Source organism: Entelurus aequoreus, linkage group LG03 (assembly GCF_033978785.1).
Source record: "Entelurus aequoreus isolate RoL-2023_Sb linkage group LG03, RoL_Eaeq_v1.1, whole genome shotgun sequence".
NCBI lineage: Eukaryota > Metazoa > Chordata > Actinopteri > Syngnathiformes > Syngnathidae > Entelurus > Entelurus aequoreus.
The window spans coordinates 38,842,264-38,856,230 of NC_084733.1; the positions used below are offsets into that span (position 1 = coordinate 38,842,264).

The window sequence follows — 13,967 nt, forward strand, 5'->3', positions numbered from 1 at the left end:
ATTTGAGCGTACCCCGCCCCCTCCTTAACAAAGGCAGAACCTATTTTATTGCTGTTGGTTGTGATTTTTATTTAAGTGCAACATTTTTCTTACAAAGTATATTTTATTTTTATTAAATGTTTACTTTATTTAACTTGGTATTTAAAAGTTTACATTTTCAATTACAATGTTAAAATATATGAGAAATACAAGTTCATCGCATTTGAAAGAGTATACTTGCATTATTACTATGTATTATCATTACATCAGTGGTTATTTTGGTCTCAAGAAAATAATGGCAATAATATTGTTCATCCGCAATAATTTGTAGGTTAATACATTGAGAAATACAAGTTCATCGCATTTGAAAGGGTATACTTGCATTATTATTATGTATTATCATTACATCAGTGGTTAATTTGTTCTCAAAAAAATAATGGCAATCATATCGTTTATCGGCAGTAATTTGGATGTCAATACATTGTCGAGCAAAATTTGGCCCATGCTTAATCTAGAGAGGGAGGTAGGGCCTGGCAGAGGTATGCGATCTCCGAGTGCTTTTCTATTTCATACATTCGTTAATTCAGTCTAGCATTTAATCATAATCATTTATAATTTGCCTATTGAGGGCATTTGCCATACTGAATACAAAAAGAAAATGGCGGCGCATGGCTATGGCTATGCTGCGGCTCGCTAATGCTCTTGGGAGTGTAGAGCGATTTGGCAAAAAACACCCGTCATTTCTGTCAATTTCATGGCTGGCTCAAAGCGTGAACACTCTGTGATCATATACGACCGACAGACAATTCTGGATGTGGATGGATCGGGTCGTAATAGACTGAAAGATGCATGTACGGTGGACCTCCTCGCTAGCATGGGAATACTTCGCGGACTACATCGAGCGGCCTTTGTAGCAGCGGAGTCAAGTGCTAGCGGTGACCGCCAATGGAGACGACGTAAGCGGTGCGAGCGGAAGCAGAACGGGGTTGCCGAGCGGGGCTAACAACAAAGAGAAAAGCTAACCAAAGAAGCGTGGAGTCTCCGGGTAAGAAGCCATTTAAACTAGAACTAGCCGGCGTCAGGCTGGATAATCCCTGCACACATAGCAATTCTCTTAGAATAAAACACAACTCAAATAATGTTTTTTCTTTTGTGACCGTGTCAGAGGCAGACATACATTGTACTGAGGTAGCTAACTACGATGCGTTCAGTTTATTGCAACATCAAGCAAACAATCTGAATATCCCCGTCGTATCAATTCCTAGATATGGTCGAAACTATTTAAAGTGCAATACGCATAATAAACGCAACATTATTAATATTGCTACTTCGGATAATTTCAACAAACAATCCTCAAAACAGCCCACTACCTATAATATGGGCTTTTTAAACATAAGATCATTATCTTCCAAAACGTTATTAGTTAATGAAGTCATTAGAGACAACAAACTTGACGTCGTTGGTCTCGCCGAGACCTGGCTCAAACCAGACAATTTTTTTGCGCTAAATGAGGCATCTCCTCCTAACTATACCAATACACATGTTGCCCGACCTCTTAAAAGGGGACGGGGTGTCGCACTAATATACAATGAAAACTATAATCTTACACCTAACCTAAATAATAAATATAACTCGTTTGAGGTGCTCACTTTGAGGTTTGTCACACCGCTGCCTCTCCACCTGGCTGTTATCTACCGCCCCCCTGGGCCCTATTCGGACTTCATCAGTGAATTCTCAGAGTTTGTTGCTGATCTAGTGACGCACGCCGACAATATAATCATAATGGGGGACTTTAATATCCATATGAATACCCCATCGGACCCTCCATGCGTGGCGCTCCAGACTATAATTGATAGCTGTGGTCTTACACAAATAATAAATGAACCCACGCATCGCAACGGTAATACAATAGATCTGGTGCTTGTCAGGGGTGTCACCACCTCTAAAGTTACGATACTCCCGTACACTAAAGTAATGTCCGATCATTACCTTATAAAATTCGAAGTTCTGACTCATTGTCAACAAACTAATAACCCACATATGCGGTCCCACTGGGGTGAGTTTTCCTTGCCCGTATGTGGGCTCTGTACCGAGGATGTCGTTGTGGCTTGTACAGCCCTTTGAGACACTTGTGATTTAGGGCTATATAAATAAACATTGATTGATTGATTGAAAAAGAAGAAAAAACTCAATTGAGCTAGCTTAAAAAAACAATAAACAATTATAGTGTAATATCAGCCACATGTTCCAGCCTGTGAAGGAGTTTGCATTGTTGTACACTGTACACATACTATCTGCCCTGCTTTCTGAGTCATAGAAAGATACTCAAACATTTACCCTGCAGAGGGTCAGCTGCGCGTTGACTAATATATGTGTGGGGTGATGTTTTGACCTGATGGCAGACAGGTGAGAGAAGGTGCCGAGTTGCTACGACTTCAAAGCTCACAAGCATGAAAGAAATGACAGCAAGCACTTATCTGGGATCAGCGGTGTAACAGATTTAGACATCCTGCAAGAACACCAAAACAATCATCTCATTGCTGTGGCAAAGGACAGTGGGGGGAAGGGTGTTGGGGTGTGCCTGGGCTGGATGATAGGTTCACTTCAAGGCTGTTGTGGGCTGACCCCAGATGTTAGACGACAAAGCCGTTTTCTGCACAGTGGCTGCTGTGGTTCAAGGAGACTAAGACGCCTCTTTGTCCTCCTATTTCCCCTATTCCCGGACTAAATGTAACTAATAATAGGTCATTGCATTGACAAGTGGATCGCAGAGCCAATAGCACACAAAGGCACCAATATATCTAAGAGTTTTGCTTGATTGGCAACTGCAAAAAGGGATCTATTGAACAGGGTGGAAAGTATAGGAGTCAGGAACAGGTGTCAGTGTAAGTTCTAATCTACACTATTGTACCGTATTATTGAACTTCAAGGTGAATATTTGTACTTTACCAAAGGCAAAAAAGCTGGGTCAGTTCCTAAGCAGTATACAAAATGATACAGCAAGGCCATATAAATAATGTTTGAAGGGGAAACTGCACTTTTTTTGGAATTTTGCCTATCGTTCACAAGCCTGATGAGAGACAAGAAGACAAAACTTTTTTTTTTTTGCATTCTAACTTGTGATAATCGGCTTGTTCTAGGTATCAAGCAATGCAGCTAATGGGAGCAATACATTCTGCCTGTACATTAGCTGCATCTTGCAAGTGTTTTTATCATCTTTATAATCCACTCTGTCCCCCAAAATATGTGTGTTCTTGTCTCTCATAACGATTGTGAATGATAGACAAAATTCCCAAAAAAAGTGCAGTTCCCCTTTAAGCATATCATACCAATGACATATTATTGGACCCTGTAAGGACATACTTTGTATCCGATAGAGAAAACGTAGTACACGACTCCTTTATTTCACTGAAGGTACAATCTAAACCAGTGGTTCTCAAACTTTTTTCACCAAGTAACAACTCAGAAAAAACTTAGCTCTCCAAGCACCACTATATTGACCAACTTTAAAATACATTAGCATAGTTGGCATAAATATTCATTAAAGACAAGGCAGAGGTTTTATCTAACAAGAATATTTAATATTTTGGCCACTTTAACATTACACACAGTTTGAACAATAACACTGTGTTTGAATATTTAATAAAGTGATTACTTGGCGTACCACTAGATGGAACATAGTACCACTAGTGGTACACGTACCACAGTTTGAGAATCAATGATCCAAACTAATGTTCTTCAAAGGAGTATAAAATTCAGAAAGGGGAGAAATGTTGATCAACGTTGGCTGCCTGCCAGGTCCAAACCGCTTGACCACTACGACCATCGTCAAGTATTAAGATCAAAAGTTATGGCAAGTAGAAAAATCTTTATTTAATCTATTTTACTTAAAAATATACATTGAGGCTAACACACACAGACATAGAAAAGTTATCAACATCATTTTCATTTATTGTTCTATTAATTGACTATCTGTCCAGACCTACCGACAGTTAGTATTACCGTTTTAAATTAAAATTATCGAAAAACTGTGACTGATAACTGCCCTTTGATCAACTCATGGACTGACTGGCGCCAGCTACAGTAGCTAGTTTAAATGCTCACATGAAAGCAAGCGACATTACCGTCTTTCCCCGTTAAGAAACAACAAACCCCAATCTAAACTTGTATACACACATTACTGAAACTGAGATGATCAGTTGTGCACATTGAACCTACTACTCAGGAGTATTATCCAAGTTTCACAGACTGAAATCGAAACTAAAAACGGCAAAATGCGTACCCGAAGAGCCGCGAAACATACAAGTGTATTCTAGAGTTAAAATGTGTGTACGTTGACAGCTCTGTTGGTCGCTTTCCAGAGGGGGAAGGGCACTAAAGTGATGATTAGGGCTGTCAAAGAGATAATAACGAGTTAACGAACATTTACTTCCTGTGGATGCACGATTAATGTGTGCACGTCCTGTGTGATCCTCGGCCCGTCCCGTAGCGTAGGAAAATACAGGATGTCCTGGTTGATAGTCCTTAATTACAGAGTGTTTAGCAGGCTGAATGCCTAGAAATATCACACTTTATTACAAAATAGAGAAGGTTAAGACAGTGTTATAAAGCAATAAGAATACCATTAACTTGTATAACACGTACTGTACAGAATATCAGAAGTATCTATTTAGGTAGAAATATCACAGGAATTATTAACAAACATATTTGGCAATCAAAGCATGATCGTAACAATCTACATGTTGTGTTATTAATGCGTAAAGCTGGTGTGTAAACATGGAAGTGTAGCTCCACCCCGCTGAATTCAAGCACTGCAGCAGCTGGGGATACAAATTTTGCCAGGGAATTTATTGTCAGGAAAAGTGTTTAAGGCCGTTTTGTGTTGAGCTCTTTAACTCTCATGTGACCGATGCTAACTGTTTTGTCATTTCAATAATATTTAGCTGTATCTTAGCCATACATTTGCTGTGTTTCTCAATTATGGCAGATTTTTTTCTTAGCAGATTTTATTCTTGTTAAATTTGAAAATGGTGTACATTGGCAGTTATTCCACAATACCCTGAAGTCACGCAGGACAAGTCATTCTAAGGGCATGAAAATATTTTGGATTCATTTTTCTTTTTTGCCTAGACCTTTTAACCACTTCAACCCTAAATGAAAATACCAAACATGTAATGTATGATTTTATTTTAACCCTTTGAAGGCCTTTTGATCAAAAAATTATTTAAGTTTTCAATTAGCATACATTTGCCAAACGTTTAGTTACTTTATTAATTTGAACCTGTGACATTAACTGATCAACAGGATTGTAAATTGGTAGATTTGGAAAAAAAAAAACTGTAGTTTTTGGGGCTGATGTTTGAGAAATTTGACCCCAAAAAAGTAAAACAAACAAAAAAATCCATAAAGTGTTTATGCCCTTCAAAAACTTAAGGATTTGTATGTCCTGTTTGGTTTTGAAGATAATCAAACGCCAATGTGAAAAAATGTCAATAGCATTAAACACTTTGAATATTCGTCAAATGTACACTTATAAAGACAAAAAACTACTACCTGCAATTAATCAAGATTAATTACGACTTAACCACAGACAAAATGTGATAAATTGTGTTTAAAATATTTTGAAAGCCCTATTAGGGATCAGGGTTTTATGCTGCCAATTCCGATACACTCATCTATAAGTGAGCTACACTTATTTCTTGGTGTTGTTTCAAACTAGTTTAGCAGTTAGCTTAGCTATTAGAATGCTGATGGTGTGTAACATGTTTCGCCTAGTCCTTTCAGTGATAATGTAACTTAAAGGGAAACTTTAAATTTTGCCCATTATTTACAATCCTTATGCAAAACAAGCGCACATTTTCTTTTTTCATGCACTCTATCTAGTAAATGTGAGCAAGAGTCCGCTTACAATGGAGTCAATGGGTTTTGTGGTCGGAATAGACGCAATGATGTAATGACTTTATGACTCCCATAGACTCCATTGTAAGCAGACTTTTCTTCTATGTTTATTTACGAGTTAAAATGCATTAAAAATAGAAAGACGTGTTTTTGACTCTCATAAGGATTGTGACTTATAAGCAAAATGTCCCTATCGTTCACAATAATTATGAGAGACAAGAACACACATGTCTTTTTAGGGGGGGATTTTAAAAATCATAAAAAATGCTTGGAAGATGCGGCTAACGGGAGTCACCGTTGTAGCCTTCAAAGCCCTCTGAAACAACTTCAAAACCCTCCATCAACGTTTGATATACATGCTGCAAGTAAATACTGTATATAATGTAATAACATACACGTTCATAACAATATGTAATATGTACAATATTTACCGTATTTTGGTCATTTTAAGCAATACAAATGCAAAGAATGATTTCGCCACACCACGTGTGTGTGTGACAATCATTGGTACTTTAACTTAATTTATTTCCGTTTCCATAGCAGCGAACTTCCGTCTTCCAGCAACAAATGTGTGTTCCAACTTCCGGAAAGAAAGCCCAGTGTGTTGTAAACATGGCAGACTTTTTAATAGACAACAAATATGGCAATTTTTTTGGACAAATGAGGATTCACAACCTTATCTTTTTGAAACTTATTATGCAGAGGATAAACTACTATTGTTATAGAGGCGAGCACGAACAGAGGCTGAAATGTTGGAGCAGACAGAAGTCGAGAAAGTAGGGTCGGCGTGACTTGGTCACGCTGTGATTGTGGAACTTAGAGCCAAACTATGCCGAAATAATTGGATTGCTTACTCAAATCAACTGGAAACATCCCCGGCGGCCAGCGCTGGACCAAACGGACATATGTCCATCGAGTGAGTCAATATATTATTGTTAATGATACATGCAGCACATCACCATACAACTACATTAACCTGTTGAGCTAGCTGTGTACAAATAAAACATTAAATAATACTTTGCAGATACTGTAACATGATTATTCATGTTTTTGGTCAGTATAGAATGGTGTACTATCACACTGTGTTGTGTATTACAAACTCAAAAGCCATTCAACTTTTGACTTAGTAGATAGCTTACCTTTTGCCGTAGCTATTTTATGGCTAATGCAGTAGTAAGGCGATGTATTACTACGCTAGCAGTAACAGTTCCTCAGTGTTCACTCTTGCAATAACAATGTCGCAACAGCGTGGTTATTATACAGGTTTAAGATTAATTTCATAGTGATTTAGAGGCAGAATGGACTGTTTCCGTTAGCTGCATTGCTAGCCACCGAGAGCGAGCCAATTATTACAAGTTAAAATGTATTAAAAAAAAAAGAAGAAAAAAATGTTGTTTTCTTGTCTCTTATAAGGATTGTGAAAAATAGGCAAACTTCCAAAAAAATGCAGTTCCCCTTTAAACCCTAGTGATGATGCATTTAGACTTAGACTTAGGCTATGTCTACACTAAGCCGGATAACCCTTTAAACGGATAATTATTTAGCCTAAGCCCCGTTTCAGCCACACTAAACCATGGTTTAAGGTCCCCCTCGTCGGACAAATTTTTACACGGGTAAGTGCGCCGTGTATTTCTTGAATCTCCGACTCTTAGCTTTGTATGGACTCATTGATCGTTTACAAACTGAGTTTCGGAGAGGAAGTGACGTCAGAAAGAACCCGCCACAGCCAGCTTCATAATAAAGCGGTTTTGTAACCCGGAGCTAACCACTGGAAATATGAAGGCGAGTCATCCAGACATGCCGTGTTTCTCCTTCTGTCTGTACAGACGCTTGTGGAAATCACACATGGATAACTTAAGAGAAAGCGATTGCAGCTATTTAGAATCACAGCTGACCCGGACATTCGAAAGTTCTCTTGCCGTCTGAGAAGTGTTGTATCCGAAATAGCTGCAATCGCTTTCTCTTAAGATATTCATGTGTGATTTCCACAAGCGTCTGTACAGACAAAGTGCATGCGTACTAGGTTGCGTTGCGCGGACGGAGGGGGTTGGGGGTCTTAAACGGTGGCATTGTTGTAAACGGGGCCTTAGACTTAGACAAACTTTAATGATCCACAAGGGAAATGTTCCACACAGTAGCTCAGTTACAAAGGATGGAAAGTGCAAGGATGGAAAGAATAATGCCGGTATAAAGTAGACTAAAAATGTACCGTAGTAGCGATATAAAATATAACATATATGCATAGGCGCCGATCCCGTGGGTGACAATGCAGAGCACCCACGTGGGATTGATGGCAACTTTCAATCTTTAAAATAATTTTTGAAAAATCAATCTTGTTGTAGTTAATTTTGTGGCGAGTTTGGTCCGTTTTACAAAATAATAAAGCCACAAATCATATGGGATATTAACTTTTTTTTTAATACACTCACATCGAGCACCCACTGGCAGAAATGTAGATCGGCGCCAATGCATATATGTAATAGTTACATATTATATATACAGTATATGATATACCGTATTTCCTTGAATTGCCGCCGGGAATATAGTATGCGCATGCCTAGAATTACTGCCGGGTCAAACTCGTTTCGCAAAATAATTAGCGCATGCTTGGCATTACCGCCGGCTCAGGATCAACGCCGGGTCAAACTCGTTTCGCAAAATATTATTTTTATTAGCGCATGTCTAGAATTTTCGCCGGGTCAAACTCGTTTCGCAAAATAATTAGCATATGCCTAGAACTTCTGCCGGGTCAAACTCGTCACGTCACGAGTGACACTTCCCCTGTCATCATTTTCAAAATGGAGGAGGCTGATTTCAATCATTTGAAATCGCATAAAGGGAAGACGATTAAGAGCTATTCAGTAGGATTTAAGGTCCAAGCTATTGAATATGCTAAAAAGAACAGTAAGCAGCTATGTTTTATTAATATACCGTAGCTGCGTGTGTCAAATATGAGTCATTAAATGACTCCCACCTCCTGGTGGTAGAGGGCGCTAGTGATCCTTCTTGCGACTACCGGTACTGCAGAAGACCGGTGCTGCAGAAGAAGACAACAAGCAGCAAGAGTGACAGCGATCGTTTGCTTGCACTTTTAACATGGAGGATTACATATCTAAAATAAAACCGTTTTCTAAACTGGACTTTCAATCGAAGCAGGAGGTAATAATTAAAGGAAGATCTCCATCGAGACAGAGAGACTTTTAAAACTGAAGAAAGGAAGACTTCTATAAACAAGGTATCGATGATTTTGATCAGAAGCAGCTGCGCATGGACTCATTTATAAGTAAAGGTAAGACCATAATAATGTTTTTTTTTATTAAATGTGCTTTTCATGATGGTATCCTTACATCACTCAAATTTATAAGCGCAGGCCTAAATTTACCCCACGCCTTTTGGTAAGCGCCGGAGTGAGAAGAGGTTTTAAAATAATTTGCGCATGCTTGCCTATCCTGCATGCCTTTGGTAAGCGCAGGAGTGAGAAGAGGTTTTAAATTAATTAGCACCCCAGGCGGCTATTCAAGGAAATACGGTATACTGATATATTATATTATATTGTTATATAATATATACAATATATAACAATTACCATGTACAATATGACAGTATATGTAACAGCTGCAGCATAAAATAGAGCAGGGGTGGGCAATTAATTTTTACCGGGGGCCGCATGAGCTACCCGAGCACTGCTGGAGGGCCACATCGACAATATTTCAATTAAATTTTGCTCAATATTATTTTTGATATATACCGTAAGATAAATAATAATAATAATAATAGTAATACTTCAACATAGTGTGTGTAACAGCATTCCATGACTAATATATATAAATTAACATTAATAATAAATGACAGTAAAATAAGCACACGTATGACTGAGGAGTCATAGTGTAACTTTGTGTGGTGTTTGAGTTGTCCGACTTTTTGTGTGGCCTTAAACGCACCAGTGGTTTAGTGCTATGCGTGTTGGTGACAGATGACAAGTTGGTTTTGGCCTGGTTTGTACGGCAGAAAATGACTAGTTTTTCGAGATAGAATTGTTTTACTCATGTTTTTGGTGTGGTTATTTCCGAATATAAACAGTTTTGTTCAATAAAGTGATCGATATAATTCCTGTCCTCGAAGCATCTCGATAGACGTTACAATAATTGAACGGTGTTCAATTGAACGGTGTTGACGAACACCGTTAGGGCCGCTTGTTGTCACTGTCACTCAAAGTTGCATTGCAAAATTCCATAGAATAAATATGTTTATTTTGTTTAGAATTCAGATGGGATTTGATTTGGTGCGCGGCATATACTTGCTGCGCGCAGCAGACGCTTGGGCAGTGCGCAATTGCGCAGGCACGCACCTTAGGTGAGGGGACGTTGCTTTGCAGTTCATGTGTTGTTGAAAACACGGCATTCCTCATCAACTTTTCTCTTTTTGGCGTCTCGGGTGTAAACCGTGCATCACTTGTCGCTGCATGTGCACCTTCACTCGCAGGTTACACACGGACACACGCCCATAAATAATACTTTTCAAAATAAAAGCAGCACAGTTGTATTGCGCGCAGGACATAGATGTTTTTTCAACTTTATTTTGTAATTGCAGTTGTTCACATTCACTCACAATCACGCATACGTCCACACGGAAGTAATACAAATAACGATTTTCAAAACAAAAGCAGCACCGTTGTATTGCACACTCGACATAGATACTTTTTAAAATTTATTTTGTAATTTATAATTGGCCTCACGCGGGCCGGACAGGGACGCACAAAGGGCCGGATGCGGCCCGCGGGCCGCAGAATGCCCAGGTCTGAAATAGAGAGTGGATCCAGCAGAAAATATACATTATAAACAAAGAGAGGTAGCTAACAATTGGATTTTCCTAATGTTTTCTGGATCTATTGCAAAGATGGAGCGGTCAATTGCGATCAACGGGTCGGCAACCCCCAATATTAAACATTCATGAGACATTTACAAGTGTCTGCTACTTCTTTTCATCATCAGGGAGATAATGTCAAGCACAGAGGACAACAAAAAGCAACAGGTAAGCAGAAACAATGCGTTCAATGCACAATCCTCCAGTTGTATTTAAAGTGGTCTCCCTAGGCTTGAGTCTTGATGCAGGGACCCACTAAGGACGTGACGCTTGCACACCCAGCAGCTGTGTGACCCTAAAAGACCATCCTGACCTCTCGGGCCAACTGCTAAGCTAGGCAGGTGTTGCTGGAAACTTCCTGGCACATGTTGTAAAAGAGCCCACAAAAAGCTCTTTGTTTGCTTTTCAGTGTGATTTAGTGGCCGAGAGGGTCAAAGGATAAACACTAAGGAGCTATACGAGTTGACCAAAGAGTGGAAATGTGGAACAAAAAGTTCCCAAAACTTCCCGTTAGAGTGAAAAGAACCACAAAGAGGAGGCGACTTACAGAATGGTGGTCTGAGGAGAGATAGCCGGTACCGTTTCCAGGTTCAGATGCATACATCGCACGGTGGTTCGGAAACACAAACACCGACTCGGACAAGAGAGAGCCGAATGTGGTCCGCTGGCGAGCAAAAGGCAAGCCGAGACGAGGAGGAGACGAGGGGAGAGGAGCTGGGCAGCCCGCAGCGCCATTGCTAGCAGTGAGGCGAGCAGCGGGCACGAGCGCGGCGAGCAACAGCACAGCCAGCCAGCGAGCCGCGCTCGCGCCGACGCGTGCACGCGCGAGGTCTCGTCGATCGCTGGGGTTTTTTTTTTAGTTAAAAAACCACTCTGGTATGTAGGAGGGACGAGACCTCACATCCTGTTTTTTTTTTGTTTTTTTTTTAAATAAAAACTTCACAAATTAAATAGAATAATTAAAAAAAAACAAAAAACGATCAAGTTCGAGTTTGCAGGGAAATGTATTCTTTTTTCTGGTTGGTCACTTGTTGCTAGGCAGATCTGACTAGCTCAATTATGACATCCCCTTTTGTTCAATTAAAAAAGTTATTCTGTTGTCAATTCTCAATTAGAACATATTTGAAGCGTTGATCTATTTCCATCCATCCATCCATTTTCTACGACTTGTCCAGGGTGTACACCACCTTCCGCCCGATTGCAGCTGAGATAGGCTCCAGCACCCCCCGCGATCCCGAAAGGGATAAGCGGTAGAAATGGATGGATGGATGGATGGCATCCATTTTCTACCGCTTGTACATATTCCGTACAATTGACCACTAAATGGTAACACCCCAATAAGTTTTTCCAACGTGTTTAAGTCGGGGTCCATGTTAATCAATTCATGGTAAAGAGATCAATGTCAGAAGTGGGATTTGAACCCACGCCTCCAACCGGAGACCAGAATTCCCAAGCAGGGAAGGTGTGACCTTGAGTCTGGCGCCTTAGACCAGTGGTGTCCAAAGTGCGGCCCGAGGGCCATTTGTGGCCCCGAGCTAATTTGTTAACGGCCCCCGGCACATTCAGAAAATACTATAATCAAAAATAAAAACATAAAAATGTGTAATAAAAGAGTAGACAGTTGAAATGTAACAAGTAAAAAGTTGCAATGTTGACACTAATAACACAAAGCTGCCATGCGGACTGTTATTGACCTATTGAAGGCTCCAATTACTTCACATGAACAATTCCACTTTGAAAATTTTTTTGGGGGAAATATTGCATATTTTGTGCGAAAAAAAGTTTTCTTTCACAAAAAGGGCATCAAACAAACAAAAAAATATGAAAAAAATAATAAAATCTTACAATCAACAGATCTACAGACTTAAGCGTTAAAAGTAAAAAATATAAATATAAATTTGGCTTATTTTCAACACTTACTCTTTTTCTTTTTTTATTGTTATGAATTATTGACCTATTTAAGGCTCCAATTACTTCACATCAAATATTCCACTTTGAAATGTTTTGGGGGAAAATGTTGCATAGTTTGTGTGTTTGCCAAATAAATAAGGGTTTTGACATAAAAGGGCTTAAACATAAAAACAACATTTTTAAAAACGTTATAACGACAGACAGACCAGAGGATGATCTCGAGATTTAAGCGTTGAATAGAAATAAAATAAAATTAAAAAAATATTACTTATTTCTTACATTTTTATGACTGAAACCCTCCCGGGTACCGGGGACCAAACTTGAGAAAAGCCACAAAGGTTAAAAAAAAACCTATATATTGTATTGGTTTTAAAAAAGGAAAAAATATCAAAATGGCCCCCACATGCTTTGATTTTTTTAGTCTGCGGCCCTCAGTGGAAAAAGTTTGGACACCCCTGCCTTAGACCTTTCGGGATTGCAGGGGGTGCTGGAGCCTATCCCAGCTGCACTCGGGCTGAAGGCGGGGTACACCATGGACAAGTCGCCACCTCATCACAGGGCCAACACAGATAGACAGACAACATTCACACTCACATTCACACACTAGGGCCAATTTAGTGTTTCAGTAGTTTAAACGTCTGAGGACATTTCAAATATCAAATAAATAATGATTAAAATCCTTAAAAAAATCCGCCTAGGGATCCTCCGGGAAGAGCTGGATGAAGTGGCTGGGGAGAGGAAAGTCTGGCCTTCCCTGCTTAGGCTTCTGCCCCCGCGACCCGACCTCAGATAAGCGGAAGAAGATGGATGGATGGATGGATGGATCCTTAAGTTTTTTTAAGGGTGTAAAAACATTCTTTTTCAAAATACATCAGTCCTAAAAATGTAATGCTGTTTTTAATCCTTTAGAAGGCCTTTTGGTCAAATAATGTTTAAATTAGTCAAATAATGCACATTTCTGCTAATTAAAAACTGTGACATCATTTCATCAAAGTGCGTTCAAAGGGTTAAAATAAATTTAAAAAAAAACATGACATATTTGGTATTTTAGTTTTAGGGCTGAAGCTGTTTGGGGTATGTGAGCAAACAAAAGTAAAAAAAAACATTAAAAAAAGTATCCAACATGTTTTCTTTAAAAAATAAAGGACTTGTATGTCCTGTTTGGCTGTGGGGTATTGTTGAATAACTGCCAATGCATCGCACACCTGTGAAAGAATCGGATATTGACGTTTTAAAATTTGATATGAAAAAAGCTCTCAGTAAAAAGTTATGTATAATGAAGTAAGTTACTGTAGGTAACAACATAAATAATGACC

The 13,967-nt window shown here is 39.2% G+C and overlaps 1 protein-coding gene across 2 annotated transcripts in view; it reads right to left on the reverse strand.

The window, feature by feature from the left end:
* LOC133646439 (peroxidasin) overlaps nucleotides 1-11,506 on the reverse strand; it is a 105,527-nt gene extending 94,021 nt beyond the window's left edge. For both annotated transcript variants that reach the window (XM_062041788.1, XM_062041787.1), the window contains exon 1: nucleotides 11,288-11,506. In XM_062041788.1, the coding sequence (XP_061897772.1) occupies nucleotides 11,288-11,475 (188 nt within the window). In that variant the 5' untranslated portion in view covers nucleotides 11,476-11,506. The remainder of the gene's footprint in view (nucleotides 1-11,287) is intronic.
* Between the last annotated feature and the right edge of the window lie 2,461 nt (nucleotides 11,507-13,967).